This window comes from Dipteris shenzhenensis, chromosome 12 (assembly GCF_047967505.1).
Source record: "Dipteris shenzhenensis isolate YYH24624 ecotype China chromosome 12, Dip_SZ_1.0, whole genome shotgun sequence".
NCBI lineage: Eukaryota > Viridiplantae > Streptophyta > Polypodiopsida > Gleicheniales > Dipteridaceae > Dipteris > Dipteris shenzhenensis.
This window is the reverse complement of record NC_141607.1, coordinates 18,925,791-18,951,361: the sequence shown is the minus strand read 5'-3', so window position 1 is coordinate 18,951,361 and position 25,571 is coordinate 18,925,791. Positions and strand designations below refer to the sequence as shown.

The 25,571-nt window shown below is 43.1% G+C and overlaps 1 protein-coding gene across 5 annotated transcripts in view; it reads right to left on the bottom strand.

Annotated features, from left to right (window-relative positions):
- Positions 1-23,740, bottom strand: part of LOC147895933 (V-type proton ATPase subunit B 2) — a 56,725-nt gene extending 32,985 nt beyond the window's left edge. The window contains exons 1-7 of one of the 5 annotated variants that reach the window (XM_087382308.1): positions 23,405-23,740; positions 23,212-23,308; positions 22,894-23,002; positions 22,593-22,648; positions 22,350-22,448; positions 7,128-7,187; positions 6,895-7,006 (exon numbers count right to left, since the gene is read on the bottom strand). In XM_087382308.1, coding sequence (XP_087238434.1) covers positions 6,895-7,006; positions 7,128-7,187; positions 22,350-22,448; positions 22,593-22,648; positions 22,894-22,945 — 379 coding nt within the window. In that variant the 5' untranslated portion in view covers positions 22,946-23,002; positions 23,212-23,308; positions 23,405-23,740. The remainder of the gene's footprint in view (positions 1-6,894; positions 7,007-7,127; positions 7,188-22,349; positions 22,449-22,592; positions 22,649-22,893; positions 23,003-23,211; positions 23,309-23,404) is intronic. The other 4 variants (XM_087382307.1, XM_087382309.1, XM_087382306.1 and 1 more) reach the window with 4 other exon arrangements.
- Positions 23,741-25,571: the final 1,831 nt, after the last annotated feature.

The following is a 25,571-nucleotide window of genomic DNA, read 5'->3' as shown; positions in this document are numbered from 1 at the left end:
GTTTCATGGTTCGCAATATCTTGGTTGGCAGACATCTTTGGGATTATGTCAATGGAGATGAAGCAAGACCAAATACAGCAGCTACACTTGTCACTCCTACAGCTGGAGGCAGGGGTAGAAGTGCAAATGCAGCACAAGTAGTTGGAGCAGCCGCTCCATTATTCGATCATGCAAGACATCTATGGCAGCTTGGGAGATACTAGAGAGTATGTTTGCAGCAAGAAATGATGCCAGAGTTTCCTTTCTGAAGCGAGAGCTTTCACATACGCATATGGATGAGGGAGATTCCATGAATTCTACCTCACAAAGCTTCAAGACTTGAGGGAACAATTGCTGAATATTGATGAATTCATTCCGGATTCGGAGATGATCACCACCACTCGGAACTCTCTTCCCGAGTCCTATCTCGGTTTCCACACCTTGCTGAATTTGTCATTGAATTTGTCATTGAGGGGAGGAGCAATCCTCTCTCTTTTCACGAGTTGGTAGGACTTCTGTTGCAAGAGGAACAGACTCGCAGAAATATGGCAACACGGACTGGCGAGCATGCCATGCTCTCCACGTTCAAGCCCAAGAGTAAAGGGCAGCAAAAGCCACATGCCAATCAGCCCACAAATCAGCATAAAGCTGATTCAGGACAGCCCTCTAAGGGTGATACAAATAAGCAGAAAAAGAATGGCCTCTGTCATTATTGCAAGAAGCCAGGTCATTATATTGTAGAATGCAAGAAGCACATAGCCAAAGAGAAGAAAAGGGATTCCGGTATGGCTGTGTCAGATGCATCAGCTCCACATTCTCATGATGGGGGAGATGTTGCAGCCAACTTTGTGGAAGAGAACTATGCCTTTCTGTCTTGCACTTCAGATTTTTCAGTGGGTAGTTCAGATGCTACAGCTACTAATGATGATGACCCATATGCTTTCTTGACTTGCAGTTATGATCCTTCAAAGGATGCATGCTCTCTTAGTGTCGATGAGACACTTCATACTTGGTATTTTGACAGTGGTGCTTCAAAGCACATCACTTCCAAGAAGAGTCTGTTTGTATCTCTGCATCATCCACCCACCAAAAAGAAGGTGACTTGTACAAATAATTCTTCTTATTCAGTGTGTGGAGTGGGAGACATTATTCTCACATCCACTGATGCCACAGTGCCAGGGATAAAGAAGAATTTTCTTTCAGTGTCCTCACTCAAAAGAGGAGGATTTCAGGTTGTTTTTTATGAGAACAAGTGCACAGTCAGAGACAAAGAGAATGACTATGCTTTGATGTTGTCTGGCACTTTGTATCGGGGTCTTTTTCAGCTTGATCTATATGAAAAAAGATCCAATCTTGCATTATCAATGAGCACTCCCACAACTGCGATGCAGAATGCAGAGTTATGGCATGCCAGGTATGGACACATGAGCTATGGCAGCTTAATGACACTTCAGAGGCATGATATGGTTGATGCATTGCCTCCTTTGGAGTCGCCTCCTCCACATGCATGTGAAGGTTGCATCCTTGGCAAGATGCATAGACTTCCCTTCAAGAAGGATAGTGCAGTGAAAGCTACATGGAAATTACAGCTTATTCACAGTGATGTCTGCGGTCCCATGAGGACACTTGCTTTTGGGGGTTATCTCTATTTTGTTATATTCATAGATGACTTCACCAACTACACTTGGGTCTATGGTCTCAAGGCAAAATCAAAAGTGTTTATGCATTTCAAACACTTTGTGGCTATGGTTGAGAATGAGACAGGACTCCAGGTGCAGACACTTCGCACAGATCGAGGGGGAGAGTATATGTCTCATGAATTTGAGACATTTTTGAAGGAGAAAGGCATCACGCATCAGCTTACAATGAGGCTTACACCTCAACAGAATGGCAAAGCTGAGCAGAAGAATTGCACTGCCATGTAGATGGATAGATGCATGCTCACAAGTAAGAAGTTGCCTCAGGTTTTGGCTTAAAGGCCTCATGTGTGCCAACTATATTTTGAGTCACGCTCCTACAAAAGCTTTGAAGACAATCACTCCCTATGAGGCATGGCATGGGAGAAAGCCTTCAATGGACCATTTCAGAGTTTTTGGTTGTGTTGCATATGCCCACGTGCCTATGGAGTTTAGACACAAGTTGTCAGATAAGGCACTCAAATGCATTTTTGTGGGATATAGTTCACAAAGCAAAGGCTATCGTCTCTACAATCCTGCTACACGCAAGATTTTTGTTAGTAGAGATGCTATATTCTCTGAAAATTCAGCATATACACATGCTGAATTTCAGATTCCAGCTTCTTCAGATGATGTGTTTGAGGGGATGCTTCCTATAGCATTTGGTTCCCCCACTGAAACTCAGAATTTACAGCAACCTCCTCCAAATCCACATGCCCCTATTCAGCCACCAGCTGATTTAGTACCACCTCAGGGTGTGGATGAAGTTGTCAGGCAAGAGATTCAAGAGATACATGCAGCCAAAACAGTCCCGAATTGGTTGCTTCAGACTCTCAGGAAGAGTAGGCTTGAGGCTCCATTGCCTGGCAGGACTCGTAGTGCCATAAGGCATGCAAGGGGGGCTCTTTCAGTTGAGACAGCTTATGCAGGGACTCTTCTTAATGAAGAGGAGCCTGACTCTTTTGAAGAAGCAAAGGATAATGTGCATTGGATGCAAGCCATGCACAATGAGTTTCAGTCCATAGAGAAAAATCAGACTTGGACTGTTGTGGATTTGCCACCAGGTAAGCATGCCATCGGTACAAAATGGGTTTTCAAGGTCAAACGGAACCCCGATGGGTCCATTGACAAGTACAAAGCACGGCTGGTTGCCAAAGGATATGCTCAGCAAAAGGGCATTGATTATGAGGAGACATTTGCTCCTACATCCAGGATGACAACCATCAGAACTGTTATTGGAATGGCTGCACATTTGGATTGAAAAGTCCATCAGTTGGACATAAAAACAGCATTTTTAAATGGAGACTTGTTGGAAGAGGTGTATGTGAAACCACCTCCAAGCTTTGCGGTATCAGATGATGCACATAAGGTATGTAAGCTGAGTAAAGCTTTATATGGGCTGAAACAGGCTCCCCGTGCTTGGTATGCAAAGATAGATGCCTTTCTGTCTAGCAAGGGTTTCAGCAATAGTCCAACTGAAAGTACCCTCTACATCAAGAAGGATGGGAGGAAATCTTGGTCATCATTCTTTATGTAGATGACCTACTGCTCACAGGGCCAAATGGTGATAAAATTGCAGATTTCAAGGCTGAATTGAGTGCCACTTTTGATATGTCAGATTTGGGCATGTTACATTATTATTTGGGGATCCAATTCATTCAAGAGAGACATGGTATCATTATGTCTCAATCCAAGTATGTTCAAAAACTCTTGGATAGATTCAGGATCCAAGATTGCAAGCCTATAGCTACTCCCATGGAGCCAGGGCTGAGACTTACAATGTATGATGCAGGAGAATCTATAGATGCCACACTCTACAGTCAGGCAGTTGGATGCCTCATATATCTGTGCAATACACGGCCCAATATTCAGTTTGCAGTATCTCAGGTGAGCAGGTATATGCACAGCCCAAAGACAACACATTGGTAGGCTGTAAAACGCATCTTCCGTTACTTGCAAGGCACAAAGTCTTATGGCTTGATGTTTCCCAGGGGGGATGACTTGCAGATGCATGCTTACAATGATTCAGATTGGGCTGGAGACTATGACACTAGGCAATCCACAAGTGGTAATTGTTTCTTTTTGGGCAAAGCTTGCATTTCTTAGCTGAGCAAGAAGCAATCTACTGTGGCTACTTCCTCATGTGAAGCTGAGTACAGGGCAGCTTTCACAACGACAGTTGAATGTGTTTGGCTGCGTCGTTTGCTTGCTGATCTTCATCTTTCATTGGAGGGTCCTTCTCCGATTCTCACTGATAGTCAGAGTGCTATAGCAATGGCAAAGAATCTTGTGTTTCATGCTCGCACGAAGCACATTGAGATTCACTATCACTATGTCAGAGAGAAGTTGCATGTAGGAGAGATCAGTATGATCTATGTGTCAACACATGACAATGTTGCAGACATCTTCACCAAAGCACTTCCACGTGAGAAGTTTGAGGCATTTCACAGTGCTCTAAACTTATCTCCTTTTCGTGATTGATCATTTCCTTGGCTGGTTTCCAGACAGCAAGGTGGAGAGGATCGTTTTGGACGGAAAGTCTACAGACGCTCGAGGTGGAGCACGCGGGCTCGAGTCTAGAGATAGCCAACAGATAGGAGAAGGACCTTGTGGTTAGATCAGAGGACCACACCATTGGTCGGACTCTCGATCTATCTATTTTGTATTGTGTCCATAGTTTTGGACAGAAATATATATTTTGGTGGTTTCTCTATCTGGCTGGTTCATTGTCTATTGATGAGTCTGCACATTTATATTATGCACATTAAGTTAAGAACTTTGTGATTCCACACCCCACACGCACACTATGTGAGCTCCTGGGTATTACTATAAGTCTTCCGCTGTGCGTACCCTCTGTTGGGTAATTTCTAACACATTGGCATTGCAGGGGGGTGTTAGAATTATTGATATATTCTAGGCAGTGACCAATATAATGACAATAAGTGGGTTAGGGGCACTTTTCCCTCATTTAGAGGTTTTTCCCCCTAACCACAGTTAGTTCACTAACTACGGTTAGTGAAGGATAAGGTTTGTCACTTAGACAAAACCTTATCCCCCCTTTGTATTTCGGTTCACTCTTCTATTGCATATTTGGCATTCAGCTCTCACACTCTCTTGCTTCCTGCTCTCTCTCTCTCTTCATTTCCATCAGAGAATACTTAGGATACCTTAAAGCAAATATGGTACAAGGCCAAGCACCATGGCCAAGAATAGATAGCACAAGACACAAACACCAAGATCCCAAGATCTACATTGATGCAGCAATTGGCTGCATAGGCCGGCCAGCCACAATACATGGTGCAGTTTCAATCTCATGACAGTCACTCACATGGTTGAAAACCATAACTCCATCTTGCATAGTAGAGGCTAGCTACTATGGCATCCCCACCGACATCATCAGCACCCAACCGTGCATGTCTATATAAACATATGCTCTCACACATACATAGCTTATGAGGCATAGGTAGGCACATGAATATGATTTATACCACATCCAAAAGCACAAGCCTTGGCCTTTAATATGAATGACCGTGCTTTATAGCATATTATAAAGCACATTGCTATGCTCTCAAACCACGTTGTTCATCTATTGTTGCTCTTCACGTTCAACTAGTCTTGCAAATACAGGCTTCGGCTTTTGTGCATTCATGTACAACAAATCTCTCACATGGTATCAAAAACCAAGACCATTTAATTGAAGACGAGGTAAAGACAACATTAAGAAAAGTGTGGGAGTCGTAAGTGTTATGTCCACATTTGGATACAACATGGCTAGTGTTATGAAGATTGTGTTAACCTAGGGTCATGTAACCTAACCATGGGATAATTCATGATGTACCGTTGGTACAAATAGGTTAATCTTAGGGTTGAGACACCTAGAACACCTATGCCTATATAAGTGTGAGCTTTGGCTCATTTGGGGATTCTTGAGAGTGGGGCCTCCTAAGAATAACCAACTAGAATAAAGTAGGATGGAGCATGTCCAAGCCTATGTCTTCCTAACAACATCGATACAAACATGGGCTGTGCAATATGGGATGCATAGTCTTACATAGGGGTTCATTGGTCCACGTTGCCTGGCCTCTAGCTTGGAGTGATCCTTGCAAAAATCTATGGTTGGGGTGGTGACCGCTGGCCTACACCATGCGTGTGTCTGTATTTGTGTTCCAACCTCTAACATTGATTGCACGTAGCTTGCAGATACAAGAGAATGCCGTACCTCTAAGTTAGCCAAGGCTAAACTATAAGGGGTTTTTCATTTAGTAACAAAATCGACTCTATCTTCTCGTTTTTGGATTTGTCTCTTGATTACTACGATCTTATGCTTGAAATCACAATTCTGAAATTGATACAAAATTTGCACTTGGCTTATGGTCAAGATGATAGGCATGAGTAGAGCTCATCAAGGCATGCTCTTTGTGCATCGACTTTGCTGCATGAATATATGTGTTGTGGAGAAGGTTGGACAGGCCTTGTTTGATTAGAGTTGGGCTGGTTTACATGGTGAAGATTGGTTTCGTAAGGTACCAGTAGCCTTGCAGAAGTAGGCAATATATCTATGGCAAATTTTAGGTCGAATTCGTAGCTAGTGCGGAGGACAGCTTGTGAACAATGGGCGACCAAACAATGTTTGCAAGCTGGTTGTGGCACGGGTCCACTACTATTGCATGTGAACACAATCAGCCATAATGGCTTGGGAAGCCACAGCATTGACAAGTGGATGCTGGTTTTCCTGCTTATTTGACGAAATGGCACAGGTCCCAAGAGTTATGATTTGTTTTCCAATGGCAAAGGAAGATGAGGGCCTGGCACAGCAGCTCGGTTGTCATCTCCATTGTGAACGCTTCATGGCTTCTTTCGGCACCGTAAACTTTCCATATGTGCACTTGCTTGTGTTGGAAGTGTCCAACCACTTCACATGTTGGCCAACGTGGTAAGTCACTTCATCAAATAGTAAGCCTAGTGGCCACGTGGCTGATCAACTCATCTGAGGTACGCCCTAGGTCATATACACTCCGGAGTCCTAGTATACAGTAACTAGAGCAAAGCAAGAGTGGAAAACATAAGCAGATATTGGCAGAGCAACTTCTGCCTTATAATGTACAAGTTGTCAAAAGGTTAAATCCTGGTGGTCACACTAAAGGAATGAAAACTTGCTTTTATTTTAGAATCTTATAAAAGCAAAAAATAAATGGTAAAGATCACCAATCTACAAGTCCAAGAAACTCTGTCAAATTACCTGAAATGTCCAAATAAGCCTCAGGTAAAATAGGAGGACCATTATCAATTGGTTTCCCAGACCCATTGAATATACGCCCAAGCATGTCCAAAGAGACAGGGGTTTTTAAGACCTGCATTACAGTGCGAAAATATAGAAGGACACTATCATCACAATATGTGCAGAAGACAACTTTGGACTGCATGGAGAAATAAATGAAACCCCCATTTTGCTTCAAGTTTGCCACCACCTACCTCTCCTGTAAACTGTATTGTGGTATGCTTATTATCAATGCCAGCAGTTCCTTCAAACACCTGTAAACCAAAGTAAGAACTTGTATGTTCAGACCTGTCAACCAAACTTGCAGCTTAACATTTTAGATATTAATGTTACTGCCAAGGAAGGAAAAATAATCAGTCCTTTATATCTAAACATTAACCTGAAAGTGTTACACATCGCAACTCACCATGAATTGTTACATATTAATACCCACCTGAATAACATAAAACATGTATTTGTTTGAAGCCAAATTTGAAAACTAGATAGTTAATACCAGCAAAGTTAACCTGGCTTAATGCTAATGTCTAGTTAAACAAAATGTTCTAGCAAGGAGGCTGAGAAAATGTTCTGAAATTCTAAAACTGAACCAAATCCAGTCTAGATTAGGTCAGACTCCAACACTCTACATCCCCCACATCCCTACATTTGGGAAATTCAAAGATGCACAATTATCTTTTAAATAAAGCAGCAGAACAAAATTTCCAACCATGTAAAGGTGGCAATTAAGTCTAGCATCTCAGAATGGCAGTCTAGTCTAGTATATCCAATATCAAAAATAGCTCTTAAAGAACCCTTCAGTTCGTATCAATTAAAAATGCACTATAATGCCGGAAGGCTGAGACAGGTCCGGGAAACTGATGAAAGTCCTGCATTCCTAGGTAAAGCTCGTCCTCTGAAAGCACATCAGATAGTGGAGTCTCAATCTCACTCACAACATTGGGAACCTTAAACTCCATCATGGATAGCAAGGACTGGCTACTATTACATCCCCACCAAAGTCATCAGCACCCAATCATAGGTGTAGACCATACTATAAGCATATGCTCTTCACATATCCATGCATCCCCATCATCAAACCAGCATTCCAGGGGTGAAAGGCAGACTCAGCCAAAACGAAGGGCAAAGGCAGAAGGCTTATCATGTTCAAACTTGAACTGCAACAGAAATGGGGGAATTAAAACCAACTTCACTGTTTAAACTTCGAAGTTTCAACTTAATTTTAAATAATAATGGTATGTCTTGCCCAAAGGGCAATCACGCATGACGAATTGGACATACAAGGCTGCGAGCTGCAAGAGTTAAGAATCATCCACATTGGCGGCTGCACAAGCTTGTTGCCCAGACCCCACCTGATCATGATTCACAGTTTTCCAGGTTCACGGCTGCTTCAGGTTTTAGAATCCTGGCTGCTTTATGACCTGAGTCCTGTCCAAAACTGTGAAGGCTGCAGCTCTGCAGCCAGGTCTCCATGCTACAGGGACGAAATGGAGCTTGTCCCAATGCCCACACAGGCTAGCCAATAGCCATGTGCTCATGCAAGGGTCGCAGTGTGGGCTGCATAAGGCTCACATGATTGCTGCCAGCAGGCAAGAGTCTACAAACTGAAGGAATCACAGGCAGTGTGGGAGAACTGAGCTGTACATCTATTAGATGGCCCGCAAGTTTAAGTTATGCCTAATTTTTTTCCCTAAACTACCTATAGTACCTAACGTACCTACAAACTCTAACCTTTAGGTACATGACCCAAACCAACCATGTTTTTAACTATTGTTAAAATTAAAAAATGATGATAATATATTAATTTACAAGGGGGTGGGGGGGATACCAAAACAAAATACTACTTAAATCCATAAGAACTCCCAAATTAGTAGAAACCTAAGAACTAAAATAAAAATGGGCCTTGAAGCTCCTCACTTTGGATTCTGATTCGACCTTCAAGGATCCTAAACATACCAAAGCCAAAATTCCAAAGATATAATGGCTACAATGTAGTATACAGCAGCCTTTCTTCATTACTATTCTTATATAATAGCCCTCTGCTCCGGCAAAGGCTCCTAAGGAACAACCCCTGCATAAGAGGACAGTGGCAGCAATCTCACTAATGGATCTTTACAACAGCCCCTCTCACAGGGAAGGGATTGCCACTGATGTGGAGCTTGATGAGTGTATGTGGCATCTCTCATCAGAGCCACCCCAAAGCAACGATAAGTTCAAGCAGCAGCCCTTGATTTGGCACCCGCACATCTAGGGTCATATGCTGGGAAAGCAGACGCACATTGCGTGGGCACCCATCGGGCACAGTAGGAAAGCAGGCCAGGGAGGTAGCCGGCCATCAGGGTATAGAGTCAGCTACAACAACATCCCAAGGAGATGCTGAGCACCTTTGCCCACATGAGAAGGGCCAGCAGCAAGATGGAGGAGAGAGAGGAGACCATCCCGGATCTTAACTGGACCCCAAAAGCCATGGACCCTTTGTGCTGGCTTCGGAAATTCTTCAAAAACATGTCTGCGGATCCCTCCATTTGCAAGAATATTAAACATGCCTTGCAGAAATACTCCCATCTTGCGGCAGTCTTCCTAGATGCCTCCATGCCTTGCCCCTATGTGGCCCATATGGTGTAGATGATATCACACCATATGTTGACAAGGGTGGCTGCAGGCCAAATCTGCTGCCCCACCATCACTATATTGCAGCTCACTACCCAGATATTCCAGGCCGCGATTCTAGCCATAGTCTCCCAGACGCCGTCCTCCAGAGAGAACACAAGTCTCTGGTGAGTGACGGACCGTGTCTTGGGTATCCAAGTGACGCTCAAACCATCTATCCTGTAGGTTGGAGAGACCATCTCACTGGGGAGAGCGTGTTGTCCCTACATCAACCAAGCTGCCATGCCCTAGGTGAAGTCTTGGCAGGTACGTTGCCATGCAATACTTCAAAAAAAATAATGAAACATAGTGCACATGCATTTGATATGTCATTTAGAACTTGAAATTGGATGCTTGAAACATATTACTAGTTTCTGAATCGATATTAACAACACATCATTGTAGATTCAAGCATCAATGGTCATATAATATATTTCAGAATTGAAAAAGATACATGGAATCATGAACCATGATTCATGACCGTGTATCACATGAGTCATGACAAGAGGTTCAAAGCTGAAATGATGCTAAAGCCTAATACTAAATAGGCACTTCGAGTACATAGCAAAATATGAAAGTAGCATATCCTAAATACTTATGATGAATCTAAAAAGCTGAATAGAATCAAGAGTAAGGACTAAAGACAGATATGAGCTCATGAGTCAAGTCCTTCCTCAGTGGTGATGACTCATGACTCATGAGTCATCCTCCACAGCCTCTTCATCGTCGCTCTCACTAGCAACAGATGACTCCTCAAACGTGTCATCATCTGCTGCAGGTGGTGCAGCACTGGTACTAGCATTTGATGCAATTGGTGTACTTTGAGTACATAGCAAAATATGAAAGTAGTAGATACTAAATACTTATGATGAATCTAAAAAGCATAATAGAATCAAGCATCGTCACTCTCACTAGCAACAGATGACTCCTCAAATGTATCATCATTTGCTGCAGGTGGTGCAGCACTGGTACTAGCATTTGATGCAATTGGTGTAGCACTGGTACTTGCCCTCTGAGAAGATCGTGCTGCATGAGTGGAGCTGTAATCTCCGCATAAAGCATGGAGTAAATGTCTCTCTCCTCCTGAGAAATGTCTAGAATGTCCTTTGTTTTGTTGATGTCAATTCTATCTAGATTGACTTGTTGTGGCTTGATGGGATTCCCCTTCTGCTCTAGCAACCGCAAATTGCAATGACCAAAAACCAGTCTCTCCAAGAGAGCCTATTTCTCTTCTTGGTGTGAGAGAGCCCAAGTACTCCAATTTCTCTCACACACAGACTGGAACTACAATCCTGGGACAAAAATTTCATGGCAATGTGTCTCTGCAATTTGCAGAGAAATGCAAATATTCAATGAAAGAGACACAGAAAGAGTACAATAGAAACAATGAAACATCTTACCAAAAACTTAGAAACCTACCAGTTCTGGGTAGAAATGCCATACTTCTCCCACCAGGAAACTAGTTGCAACTGCATGTCACGAAGCAAAGCAGTTGGTTTTCCAAACACGGAGACTATATTGCGGAACATGAGACCTTGATCCTCATAAGATTTACATCACCATCCACCAATGCGGTAACGTACCTTGTCCAACCCTCCTCAAGCTCCTCACACAATGCCTAGCTCTCACTCCTCCACAGAGGATGCAATATATGTGCGGCCGCATGGATTGGCCTATGAAACCAATCCCAATGCTTGTTACATATCTACCTAATGTCTTGAACCCTACATAAGAGTTCAAACGTTAAGGATGCAACACAACCTTAGCAAGCATTGCAATTCGTCTAATGGAAAATAAATAAATATTATGCAAGCACCAAGGCAAAATATGCATGGTTACTAGTTAGAGAAGGACCTCTTGGGCTGTAAAGCAGTGCAAGCATCCAAGGATTTCCCTATCTTGTCCATGAACTCATATAGAAGCCCAATGGTGCTACCCTCCATATATGTGGGTCACAAGACATATATAGAGGCTTTACATGTACATCTCGCCACCAATTGTCTCGCAAACTGCCCAAGACTTGGGTTCATCCCTATCATCCCATCTACACCACTGACCACACACCACATGCGTGACAAGCCAAGTCACACTCTTAGCAATATCTCCAACACAATAAACATGTATGAAAAACATGTGGTGGTGGGCTTTAGGAGATCCAAATCATTGTTTGTCCTAAACATGCTCAAAACTTTGGGCCTCCTAGTGATAAATTTCAGAGAAAAGTTTGCTCATCCAATCAAGCTTCCCATCAAGAGATCAAGGATGTGGCCTGCACAAGTTGACTAAACAATCTTAGGAAACTCTTCCTCAAGCATGACTCCCATAAACACACAATTGGAGCCATTATCTATAATGACTTGCACAATGTTTTGAGGTCCGATTTCAAGGATAGCTTGGCGGATATGGGACCAAATAAATTCACCTGTAACCACAATCCCAGCAATGGATGGATCAATGGCATGAAGGAACATGCCTTTGCATGACGAGACAAGAATATTGTATACACTTCTCCTCCTCACATCCAACCAACCATCACATCGCAATGTGCACCCATTCTTCTCCCAAGTAGCCTTTAGTGGTTGCAGCTCCCTCTGCAAAGACTCCTTTTCCTTGCAAAGGTGTGATGTGCGTAAGGTGTGATAAGAGGGGCCATCCCACTCACAACCTATGTGTGAGAGATCTCCCTCCAAGTCCTCTGAAATAGTGCGAGATCTCCTAGATACTGCATTACCTGCATTTCCTCGAATGGATTCCCAATTCAAGAGTTCATGGAGGGGGATTCATCATGTGCATGGCCCATATCTGACGTGTGCTTTAGGCACACAAGACTAGCTCAGGTAGCCTTGGGAGGATATGGGCTAGGCAGGCGATTCTCAAGTTGAGTTGCAAGGGCAACGTACGAGTTAGGGTCTCTGCTATTTTTAGCAACACTCTATATAAGAAGCCCAAGGGTTCGATTTTCAGTCACGCAAGTCAAAGCAAGCTTGGCTCTTCCTTGGTGGTCTAGATTTGGATCGTGTTGCACATGCGCACTTGCTTTCTAGCATAACCCGGGGCCAGCAATAGATCCATGGCCCTTGTGGGGGCCATCTGTTGGTATGGGACACCAAGCTGGTTGGAATCTAGTTGGGAGATATGGTAGTGTGCCAGCAGCTCAGCTCGTGGCTCAAAGGGGACATTCGGGACCTCAATGTCATGGTTGGGTGGTGAGCATGCTTGCGATTTCCATCGTTATTCTATGGTTTCTTTTCTATGTTTGTTTGCAGGTCCGAGTTCTAGGGTTATGTCATTTGGTATTACAGCCAACTCCTGAGGTATAAATCTCCATAGAGAGACGGTGTGGACGAAATTTCTTCCAAATATGGCTCAAATTCGAAATTTGCTTTGGATCCTTGCAAGTGCTTGTGGACGCACCAGTTACGGCAAAGAAATCATCAACATTAGGATTGGGTAGAAATGGTTGAAGATGGTGCATGAATCGTTGAAAAACCAGGTAGAGAAAGATTCGTGATTACAAGGGTTGGATTAGAGTGGGACTCCTTGGCGTGCAAACGTGGTTGTAGAGGATTATACGATTAAGGCATAGACTTGTATAAGGCTGTTGCGAAGCCATGTAGGGATGATGTGAATTCATGGATCAGGTTAGGAGGGGCAACGAGCTTACTGGCTGAGGGATTTAGGGTAGGCGTTGTAAGGAAAGGGAAGGAGATCTTTGGGGCTGGCCAGGCCTAGGACTTCGCTGGACGAGTCACCTTGCTTGGAAGCCCTAAAAGCCAAAAGCATTCCACTTTAGGTGGATGGCTAAATCAAGTTAGCTTTAGAATAGCTTTGCTTTCTAAAAGCTAGGATTTACCTCAGCCTATAAAGCTTTCAATCCACCCTTCTCCAGCCCCTTGAATTCGAGTTATTGATGCAGCAGGGAATTGCGTCAGCCTCTCCTTCACCCATTCGTCTCAGACGGGCTTAGTTTCTGCCCACTCCATAGCCCAGTTCATTCACCCCTATATTCTCTCTCAACCTTGCCGATTTTGCCTCTTTCCTCCTCTCTCTGGCAGCCCCTAGCTCGCTGCTTGGATTGTCACCTCAATCCCGCCCTGCTGACCTCTTTCCCTAGGCTGCTCTCTCTTTCGAATTCAGCCAAAGCCCTCCTTTTCTCTGCCACGACACCCTCATGGCTGATACAACGAATCCCAAGCTTCCCAAGGGGAAGCATGACATGGATTTTCAAGGAGGGGATGACCAGGGTCTTTATGATGATCTGGTTACAAAGGAAGCTTTCAGTGATTTCACGACCACTCTCAATGCGACTGTTTGATCTGGTTAATGCGAATCACTCGGAGTTGACACAGGAACTCCAAGCAATTCAAGCTTCTGTTACTCTTTTGACCAGGCACCATTTCAAGCACTCACTCAAGTGGATGCTTTACGTAGGCTCACGGAAGCAAAAGGATGCACAAGAGTGGAGCAAGAAGTGGAAGCCGTCACATCAACTAGTAGAATGAAGATGAAAGTACTAAGTACTATAAAAGAGAACCCTAGGACCTAGTGTCCTAGTGGTACCACTTGTACTAGGTGTCATAAGACACTCAAAGTACTAGGTGACCTAAGTGCCAATATACCTAGATGAATCCAGAACATTCCCAAACTCATCCTCTAAAAACACAACATAGTGCAGTTTCAATCTCCTGATAGTCACTCACAAGGTTGAAAACCATAAACTCCATCATGCATAGCAAGGACTAGCTACTATGACATCCCCACTGACGTCATCAGCGCCCAACAGGGGTGTAGACCATAGTATAAAAATATGCTCTCACACATACAAATCCACACACCCACACATACTTGAGCATCCATTTATACAAAGTCTTCGTACTGAGTTTCTGTCGGCACTCCGGAGGTGAAGGGCACATACCAGGGCCCAAAGGGCATCAATACAACCCGAAGAAGATGGCCTACACTTTAGCTTCAGTGTTGGGTTAGAATATTTACACCAAATCCCTATCCTAGAGATCAAAAATCCAAGACGAGGGAAGTGGTAGACACTTGGTTGCACAAGTGGCAAGTGCACTTCCAATTCCACCCTTATCCTAATGATAAGAAGATTCAACTTGTAGCAAGGTATTTATGCGGAAAAGCTCTACTCTGGTGGAAGGAGTTGCGGCCAAAACACTCCACCTGGACCGAATTTGAAGTAGTCTTAAGGAAAGAATTCTTGGAGAAAGATGAAGATTACAATATTGTAGGGATTGAAAGCCCTAGATATGTCCAAGCAGAATCTCACCTTTAAAGTCTATCTCCAAAAATTCAAATTTACAGACAAGAGCCACAAAGATGGATCCTATTACATTATTGGGATTTGTAACGGTTGATCTAGTAGGTAAAAATCTAGCCATCTTTGTCAATCGGTCCACTGTAACCCATATGGAATCATGACCCTCCACTCCAGATTCAAGAATACATTGACATTTTGATGTGCTATGTGACACACCTAGACCATGTAGACTTGTTGTTAGGCATTGAGTGGTTAGAACCCATGATATTCACATAGGGTGGAAGGATCATACTCTTTCTTTTTTGGACTCATATCTTTATTCATGGTGATGCTATTCCCTCTTCTCAGGGACCTATTGTATATGCGATGCACAAACTTCTTCTTATGACATGTATCAATGTGTTTTGATTCCACTTTCTTCATTTGTTGTTTCTGAATGATTTAAGCGTGTATGAACACCAAGAATTAAAGAAGTTGTTGAATGAATTTCTGGATGTATTCCCAGACCAACTGTCCAAGGCTCTACCTCCCGAAAGGGCAGTAGATCATCACATTGACTTAGTCCCTAGAGCTCAAGCTATTAGAGTTTCAAGGAATTGGTGGGTTGCCTAATGTTGGGAAGTCCACTCTTCTCAACGCTCTGGTAAAGATTCCAATCTGTAAAGCAAGGTGATTGGCATTGTCTCACTTCCCGTCCTCTCACAGTCCCTCGTGGCTCTTCCTCCTGGTCCATCAGAGAATCTGCCCTCAAGGATTTCACCTCTCAACGTGCTTTCAAGGTCCACATGGCGAGCCAAAGTGAATGAGCAACGGATCTCTAGGATGGTTGGTCAATGAGCAGGCATGGGCTGGCTGAATGAGGGAGAGATGAGGGTCAAAGGAGCTCGTAGGGTGGTTGGAGGTCATATGGCGCATGTGTGAGCTGATGGGTGAAGGTAGAGGAGTTGTTGCGCATCGCGACAGCTAGTGTGGTAGCTGAAGACCCCGAGATAATTCTTTCTATCTTAAATGGTGCGTTGCCCTATCAGCTAGATTTAGATTTAGATGCTCGTTTGGGAGAGACTAAAATGAAATCGTTTAGACTTCACAAGCAGTTGTAGCTTGAATGAAGAGGTTTGGACTACTTTTTGATTAGCCTTCTCCTTTAGTGCTAGCCTTCGTCATGGCTGAGTTTTCCCTTCACCTCCGGAGTGCCGACAGAATCTCAGTACGAAGACTTTGTATAAATGGATACTCAAGTATGTGTGGGTGTGTGGATTTATATGTGTGAGAGCATACTTTTATACTATGGTCTACACCCACTGTTGGGCGCTGATGACGTCAGTGGGGATGTCATAGTAGCTAGTCCCTGCTATGCGTGATGGAGTTTATGGTTTTCAATCTTATGAGTGACTCTCGTGAGATTGAAACTGCACTATGTTGTGTTTTTAGAGGATGAGTTTGGGAATGTTCTTGGATTCATCTAGGTATATGCTTCTGCCGTATTAGCGGACATGCAAATTTCATCTTGTGAAGTTTTCGTCCAAGTTGTGGCGTGCTGGTATTGCGATAATTCTTTCTATCTTAAATGGTGCGTTGCCCTATCAGCTAGATTTAGATTTAGATGCTCGTTTGGGAGAGACTAAAATGAAATCGTTTAGACTTCACAAGGAATTGTAGCTTGAATGAAGAGATTTGGACTACTTTTTGATTAGCCTTCTCCTTTAGTGCTAGCCTTCGTCATGGCTGAGTTTGCCCTTCACCTCCGGAGTGCCGACAGAAACTCAGTACGAAGACTTTGTATAAATGGATACTCAAGTATGTGTGGGTGTGTGGATTTGTATGTGTGAGAGCATACTTTTATACTATGGTCTACACCCACTCTTGGGCGCTGATGACCGTCAGTGAGGATGTCATAGTAGCTAAACCCTGCTATGCGTGATGGAGTTTATGGTTTTTAATCTTATGAGTGACTCTCCACTGCACTATGTTGTATTTTTAGAAGATGAGTTTGGGAATGTTCCTGGATTCATCTAGGTATATGGCCAGTACCTTAGACTGTGAGACAACTTCGTTCTTTCCTCGGATTTATTGTCTTTCTTAGGAAGTCCGTCCGAGATTATTGCAAGATCACAGTTCCTTTGACCAACGTATTGAAAGGTCGTGGACGTAAGTCCAATCAACCTATCTCATGCAATGAAGATTTAAACAAGGATTGTGTCAAGGAAGCACCTGTTCTTGCACTACCTAATCCTAACCGCCCTTATGTTTAGAAGCCAATGCGAGTGATTATGCAATTGGCACATCGTTATTCCAAGAGGGTAGACCAGTAGCTTTTGAGAGTAAAAAGCTAGATGACACTCAATATTGTTGGCCAACGATGGAAAAAGAACTTTATGTTGTAGTGTATGTGATGGCTCGGATTTGAGGGAAAGAAAGGCTAGATGGGCTGAGCTAATGCAAGATTTTGATTTTGAAATACCTTATCATAAAGGTTCATTGAATAGCATGGCTGATGCTTTAAGTCAAATCAAGTTTGTAAATGCGTTGTCATTTATTGAGATATCCTTTGACCTATTTCAATCCTTGAGAGGACTTTGCGCGACTGATAGTCATTTCAGTCAATATTGGAAGAAGGTCCAGGATGGGAGCTCAATGATTGAACAAGACTCCGGGATTATGCCACCTATTGTACAAGTGGCAGGATGTCAATGGATCAGTTGGAATGGCTTGCTATTCCGAAACGATAAAATTTGTGTACCGGATGTGTCGTATCTTAGATCCAAGATTCTCTGGGATTGATGCACCTAGTGCAGGACATCCTGGAGTACACATGACTCTCTCTTGTGAAACATACTATTTATTGGCCTAAGAAGCAAAATTTTATTTAGAACTATATAGTAAGGTTGCTGCACTTGTCAAGCGACCAAAGCTGAACTCCTTCAAAGTGCAGGTAGTAATAAACGGGAAAGTATCTCCATGGATTTTATCACGGTATTGCCACAAACGCGCAAACATCTTGAATTTTGCGATCTCAAAACTATTTCCTAGCGGGGAGCTGCACCTCATAGGTGTAATGGCTAGGTGTCGTAGGTAGATTCAGCTTCTGCACAAGTTTATAGTTAATAAAGTTGTAAGAACTGCATGTGTCAAAGAGAATGTGAATTTGGGTGTCCCTAACGAGTTATTAAAAGTGCAATTACAAGAAAGCTGGCTAGCAATAGCATTCACAGAAATACCTGTCATCATCGCCTGTGTAGCCCCTTTGGCTTTAGTTCCTTGTCCCAGAGGCAACTTTGGTCCCGGAGCAGCTGTAGGATTCTTGCGCTTTGGACATTCCGCCTTCATGTGGCCACACTCCTCACAAATGAAACAACTTCTTTCCCTTTTCAACTTCAAGGTATGGAGGAAACGTGCTTTGCCATTCTGAGTCGAATTTGGTTTCTTCTAGGAGGTGTTGTCTGAAGACTTCCCCTCCCCGGTGCCAATAGAAGATTGGAAGAACTTTCGCTTGTTCTTCCCAACTTTTATATGAGGTGGATGCACCCTTTGCCATGGCCATTGTGTCATCATAGATACGCGCGTAATTCATGGCCTCTTGCAAAGAAGTGCATTTATTGTTCTTGACCTGCAATTTATATGAATCAAGTAACCCGTCCACAAAGGCAAGTCAATTGGCTCAGCAGTTCGTTAACCAATTATTTTGTTTGTATGGGACCTCGGTTGCCTCTTGACATAGTCGGTGATAGGAATTCTAAGTTTCTGAACACTTGTCTTTGACAAGTTAGATACCACTCTCGATTTGAGTTCCTCTGAACATGCCTAGACTGATGGCCAGACAGAAGTTGCAAACCAACTTCTAAAGGATATGCTTTGTGCATATGTTTCCAAGAGGCAGTCTTCATGGGAAGAATATTTACCCATGGTTGAATTTGCTTATAACAGTACAAAGCATTCAAGTACTAGTATGAGTCCTTTTATGCTTACGTATAGGTTTCAACCTAAGTCACCAATAATGGTTGGATTCAAAGGAATCAAGAATGATGCTGCTAGGACATTCTTGCAAGACATGCAACATGTTGCATTTTGCCAAGAAGCCTACTAGAATTGCCCAAGACAAGGGATAGATTTTATCCTAATAGACATCGCTCACCTAAGGAGTTCTCTAATGGAACAATGGTATATTTGCATATTCCCAAGGAATCCAAGAGCCTAAGTATTGGACAGGTTAGGAAATTATCCCCCAGATACTGTGGTCCGTTTAAGGTTATTAGAAGAAAAGGTCAAGTTGCATATGAGCTGGAATTGCCTCCTAATGTAAGAATTCATCCAATTCTTCATGTCAGCACACTAAAGGAAGTATTGGGTGCTGAGGATCAAGCAGTAACTCCTCAAGAACTTATAGATGTTGAAGATTTCACCTTTGTACTGCACGAACCTGAAACTATTCTTGGATTTCGTGAACGTCAAAATAGAAATAGGACGATCACTGAATACAAGATTAAGTGGACGGATCATGTCGAGGAGGATTCTACATGGGAGACATTGACTAACCTTCAAAGAGAAATTCTGTACTTTCTTATGAACTCAGGAGTGAGTTCTTAGAGGAAGGGGAGCATGTCATGTGCATGGACCATATCTGACGTGTGTTTTAGGCATATAGAACTAGCTCAAGTAGGCAGGGGAGCAGGGGAGGCTAGGGGCTAGGCAGGCAATTCTCAGGTTGAGTTGCAAGGGCAACGGACGAGTTAGGGTTTCTACTATTTTTAGTAGCACTAGGCTCAAGTGTATATAAGGAGCCCAAGGGTTGAGTTATCAGTCACGCAAGTCAAAGCAAGCTTGGCTTTTCCTGCCTGGTCTGGATCCTGGATGGACGTGCACCCATTTTCTAGCGTAGCCTGAGGCCCAGCAGTAGATCCAGGGCCCCTGTGGGCGCCACTGGTGGTATGGGATGCCACGCTGGTTTGTGTGCCAGCAGCTCCTCCTGTAGCTCGGAGGGGACATCCGGGACCTGGATGTTGTGGTTGGGTGGTGAGCATGCCTGCGATTTCCATCGTTGTTCTGTGGTTGCTTTTCTGTGCTGGTTTGCAGGTCCAAGTTCTCAAGACACTGGGGTCCTGTCAACATTCATGTTACCTTGGACTTCCACCTTTTTAAGTTGGTTCAAAATCTCTTCAGTAACCTGCTCACACGGACCAACACCAAAGCTTGAGGTGTGAGAGAAATGTGCCTTCAGCCTGGTCCCAATACCAGTATGCCGCTCACCACATAACTTGCACTTCCATTTTTTAGCACCTGAGCCACCATACTTGGACTCGAATGTAACATTTTCCCATAGCGAATCACGAGGCATCTTGCTGCCTGCAAAATCAGGAAAAAAAACAAAAGCCCATGGCCTTAGCTTACATCACAATTTGCTGGCAGCTGAAGCCTCCACTATGTAGGAAATGTGAAGGATTTCGAGTGGATGCATAATAATGGTCCAAAAAGATCTCAAGGATCCATGGAAGAGTAATGAGCTGAGACGAGAATCAAGATCAATAATAAGCTGCAGCCTGCAATAAGAAATGACTATGGTAACTTGAACTTACCACGCTGGCAGCAGCAACTTGTATCTTGCAAGGGCTGAAGGGCCTGCTTGTACATGCTAGCCTGTACCGTACGTGCTGTACGGCCTGTGCCGAACGGGGTGTACAGATTGTGCCATTATAGGCTATGATGTACGGTGTGTACGGACTGCAATGAAAGGGCTGGAGCATGCAATTGATGATTGGACGGGCTGTACGGCGATTTGACACATGGAGAATCAGTACGGCGGCAAAATCGATACACAACACTTTTCTTTTAAAAATCAATGCACTTTTGGGCCTTTTGAACTTTTGGGTGGCTCAAAACGTTTCGTACGTTTCGGGCATGCTCTAGGCAGTGAGCTGGGGTCCTGAGATGCAGATAGCATAGCATCCAGCTTCCTCGTTTAATTACTCAAGCATCCCATGGATTGCTGATCTGTATCGTTTTCTTAAATTTCTAATAGTTTCTTTTGGGCCGTCCGGGAAGGGGGTTGGCAGGGGGGGCCGTCGGTTGTGGGTGGGGTCATTTTCTGTCTTAGACAGAGTACAAGGTTATGATCCAGAGCTCCTATTCACTCCCTACATCAGCCTCCAACTAGACTGGTGCTAATACTATTCTCTCTCTCTAGATCTTTATAATTAATGAAGGGGCTGTCTGGCCCCCTCTAAAACAGACCAACTGGCCTTTTCGACTGGCCAACCAGCAGATCTAGACACCCCAGATCAAGGGGCCGATGCCACCTGCATGAAGCCCAACCTGTCCTCTAGGGACCAACCTAGCCCACCCTGCTCTTGCCCGACCTCTTAGAATGCCAGATCGGACCCCTAGTCAGGTCACAAGGCAGGCAACGGCCTCCCCTATAGATAGAATATATTGCCAGCCCTTCCAGCTCCAGGACTTAGGCTCCATTCTGCCCATAGGACAGCCCACAAGCTGCCCATCCCATGTGGCAGACTATACCCTCCATATAGGCATCGTACACTGCCATGGCACATGCATCAGATGCCAATCAATCCCAATAAGGATACCTTAAACTCAAACCCTCCTGCAACCATCATTTGGGGCTCACACAGAGCGCATTGACCTATATGTTCTAACACCTTAATCTCAAGGATTGATCACCCTGTCTGGTACCAATATGACCGAGGTGGATGCATCACCCAGGTTAGATACAAGCTAACTAGGGTTAGCTCATAATGTAACAGACCACTCAGTAGACAATGGTAAAAAAGGAATCCTGTTATTTCCAAGGAGCTTCACAGCTTGGTTAGCACTGGAGGGAATATATGGAGCTTCACAGCTTGGTTAGCACTGGAGGGAGTATACTATGTGCTCGTGGCTTCTCAGATTCTGATTAGGCTACTCATCTGGATCTCTCCTCCTAGGTCTTGGGCTCTGAAAGAAACAACCATCTCTAGCACCCTCATAATACGAGTCGAAGGACAGGACCTGTGTAGCAATCTCATAATAGGAGTCCAAGGACAGGACCACAGGCACACGGGAATGGATATAGTTGAGACAGTTGATGGTTAATTGAAGGTACCGTCAAAAGATACCAGACCCACTCGAGCCATTGCCAATAAAACTAATGCTTCGTGCATTGAGGTTCATTATGAGTCTGTCAGAGAGTGGTTACATGCAAAGGACATCAGCCTGGTCTCAGTCCACTGTTTAGCAATCGTTCTCCAGCTGTTCCTCAGCCCCTCACGTGTCTCTCTCTCTCTCTCTCTCTCTCTCTCACACACACACACACACACATGTGCATGCACGAACAAGATTTTAACGTTACATCAGCTCCGAAGGTTCCAACGGATCATAGGGGAGTTTATATTTAAGGAGCCATATGGTCCAGTTTGTGTGCGTGTGCGTGTGCATGCAGGCATTGCCAAATGTGACACCGAGAGAAACAGATAAGATTGGAGTATCCTGTCCTGTCTGAACTTACTTGCACAACAGCCCTCTCACCATCAACCTCCAGGATTTGTCCTCGGCGCGTTGTGCCGTCACCTAATCTCAAATTAACAATTTCTTGATATTTTGGGCCCTGCCACATGATTCATCGTCTTTTTTAGGGTAGGAAAAATTCCAAATAGTGGTCTGCAGTCATATTAAAATCCAAACTATCATTTTGGCAAGCAATCATCACCTGACTACTCTGAACCATGATATCAAGCAGGCAGAATCGTACCTTCACTTTTTCTAGAATCACGAGAGGGCCAGCAACTCCAGAGACCGTCCTGTATTCTGCATGTCATCAAATCAACGGGAACGTTCATCTCACAATCTGGGCGATCCAAATCAAGAAAATGCTCCGCACCTACGTTCCCCGTAAAATCTCTAATCCTTCTTACGACGATGTATGAACATTCAAATTAGGCTTCAAAAACCGCCCATCTTCTCATAAAACGGTTTACGTAGGAATCTCTCGCGGTGAACAGTCCGTTGATACCATCAAGATGAAGACTAATCACATGGAAAGCGAATCTTACCGAGGAGCGGCTGGCACTCATATTCGCGAGCCGCAGGTCCCTTCGCCACCATTGTCGACAAGAGCTCCTGAAACTTCTATGGTGTAGGCGATTGCAAAGCCTGCGGAGACTGTCAACAATATAAGCACTATACGAAGTTGATAAAGTCTCGTCGCAACCTTTCCAAAATCTCAGTTGATTTGAAGGTCATCTCAAGAAAAGAACAAAAACGAACGAAGCGTCTCCGCCCATTATGCGAAAAGGGACCACGATCACAGATCCAAAGTCCCGCGCAGATCGCGCGGATGATGAAAGAGAGGAGAGACAGAGTGACCCAACTGGAGAAAGAGGAGCTTGAAGGAAAGGCTCTGCACAGAGAGATCTACGCTACTATGGAGAAGATCTTTCACTCTTGGTATTGGTAATCAGCAAAATTCTGATACAGGAATACAGAAAGATGGAAATGCATCGGTCTCCAACACAACATGCAGAAGCACCTCTCTGATCACTATACAAGAAAGATAAAACATACCTTTGAAAGCCCAATCTCAAAACCCTTTCAAAGCTTGCAAGTGACACAGAGGAAGATCCTTGCACAATCTCAAAACCCTGCTTTGCACCTCAGAGCAAAATTTCTGGTTCGAACGTTGTACTTATTTATCCCTGGGGGAATTGCAGAGAGACCCAAAAATACACAGCTCCAAATCAGCTGCAAACACTCTAATGCTGTGCTGGAAGATACTGATTCGTCTATGGGGGTTCTAAATATTCTGTTCATAAAGATACTTGGGTCACTTTCCTTAGACATGGAAGAAGAGCCTTGGCTCTCTTCTTGCCACCTGGCCAGGACGGAATAACACAGGCCACATCCTTGAACAGGGCAGTGGAAGAGTTCTTGACTTCTGTAAAAGGTGGGTTTTGGTCCTTCTTATTAACATAACACTAAGGGTTCTATCCCAAATGGTCTTTGGTAAGATGGTTTAGGTCCCTCTTGATGATTTTGTTAAAAGTGACCTCTCTTCCATCCGTGAGCTCCACGTGCCCTATTTCACATTCTCCTCATGTGTCTCTCTCATGCTTCATTCATTCTTTAATGCCTTCACATGTACATGATCATTTCATTCTCATAGCAAGATCCTAGTCATTTGCACTCCTCTTGAACCTTTGCTTTGAACTATCTTCTTTCTATTGCTACCTCAAGCAATTGAATCGTGAAAGGCACAAATACTATATGTGGCAACGTCTACTAAAAATAAAATCCCATGATCAACTAGTGAGAAGGGTTTAGAGGGAGTAATTTAAATGGCATGATTAATTGGTTTATACTGCAAAGTCTACTTAAAAGAGAGAGAGAGAGAGAGACAAAGAGAGACAAAGAGAGGGGGGGGGGAGAGGGACAGAGAGAGGGAGAGAGGGAGAGGGAGAGGGAGAGAGAGAGGGGAGAGGGCGAGGGAGAGGGAGAGAGGGGAGAGGGTGAGGGAGAGGGAGAGGGCGAGGGCGAGGGGGAGGAAGAGGGAGAGGGAGAGGGAGAGGGAGAGGGAGAGGGGGAGAGAGAGAGAGAGAGAGAGAGAGAGTACCATTCAATAAAGCATAATCAATAAAATATCATTTTTTGCCTTGCATGCGCGTGCACACACACACAAAGAGAGAGAGAGAGAGAGATTTAAAAACATATTAAAATGTACGACACCTAAGAGTTATTATTAAAAACATATGAAAAATAATAGTATCTTAAAAATATTAAAAAGATAGTGTCTTAACAATTGTTAAGATACTATTATTTTTAATCTTTTTAAGATACAATTGCTTAAATTTTATGTTAAAAAATGTTTTTAAAATAATAAAAACATATAATGTTTTTATATTAAATTTTAAATGTTTTAATATAATATATTTTTTATATTGAAATATTGAGAGAGAGAGAGAGAGAGAGAGAGAGAGATTTTAAAACATATTAAAATGTACGACACCTAAGAATTATTATTAAAAACATAGGAAAAATAATAGTATCTTAACAATTGTCAAGATACTATTATTTTTAATCTTTTTAAGATACAATTGCTTAAAATTTATGTTAAAATATGTTTTTAAAACAATTATTTATATTATATGTTTTTGATATAATATTAAGAGAGAAAGAGAGAGAGAGAGAGAGAGAGAGAGAGAGAGAGAGAGGGAGGGAGGGAGGGAGAGAGGGAGAGAGAGAGAGAGAGAGAGAGGGAGGGAGGGAGGGAGGGAGAGAGGGAGAGAGAGAGAGAGATTTAAAAACATAGTAAGATGTACAACACCTAAGAATTATTACTAAAAATATTAATTATTATTATCGAATTGCTTCATTTAAAAACATCTTTAAAAATAGTATCTTTAAAACATAATAAATTTCTCTTATAAATTTATATTATCTTAAAAACATACTATAATATTATTATCTTAAATGATTATGGAACTATTATGATCATAAAATATATTTAAAAATTTTATAAAAAATATATTATTATAACGTTAAAAATTTCTTTGTTATAAAAACATATTAAAATCTCTCTCTCTCTCTCTCTCTCTCTCTCTCTCTCTCTCTCTGTGTGCACATTCATTCTCTCCACATTTGAGAAAGAGATATTTCTAAGAGATATTTCTACTAATAACTTTTTTAATTAATAATTTTAGAAATAATAACTTTTTAAATTAATAATTCTCTCTCT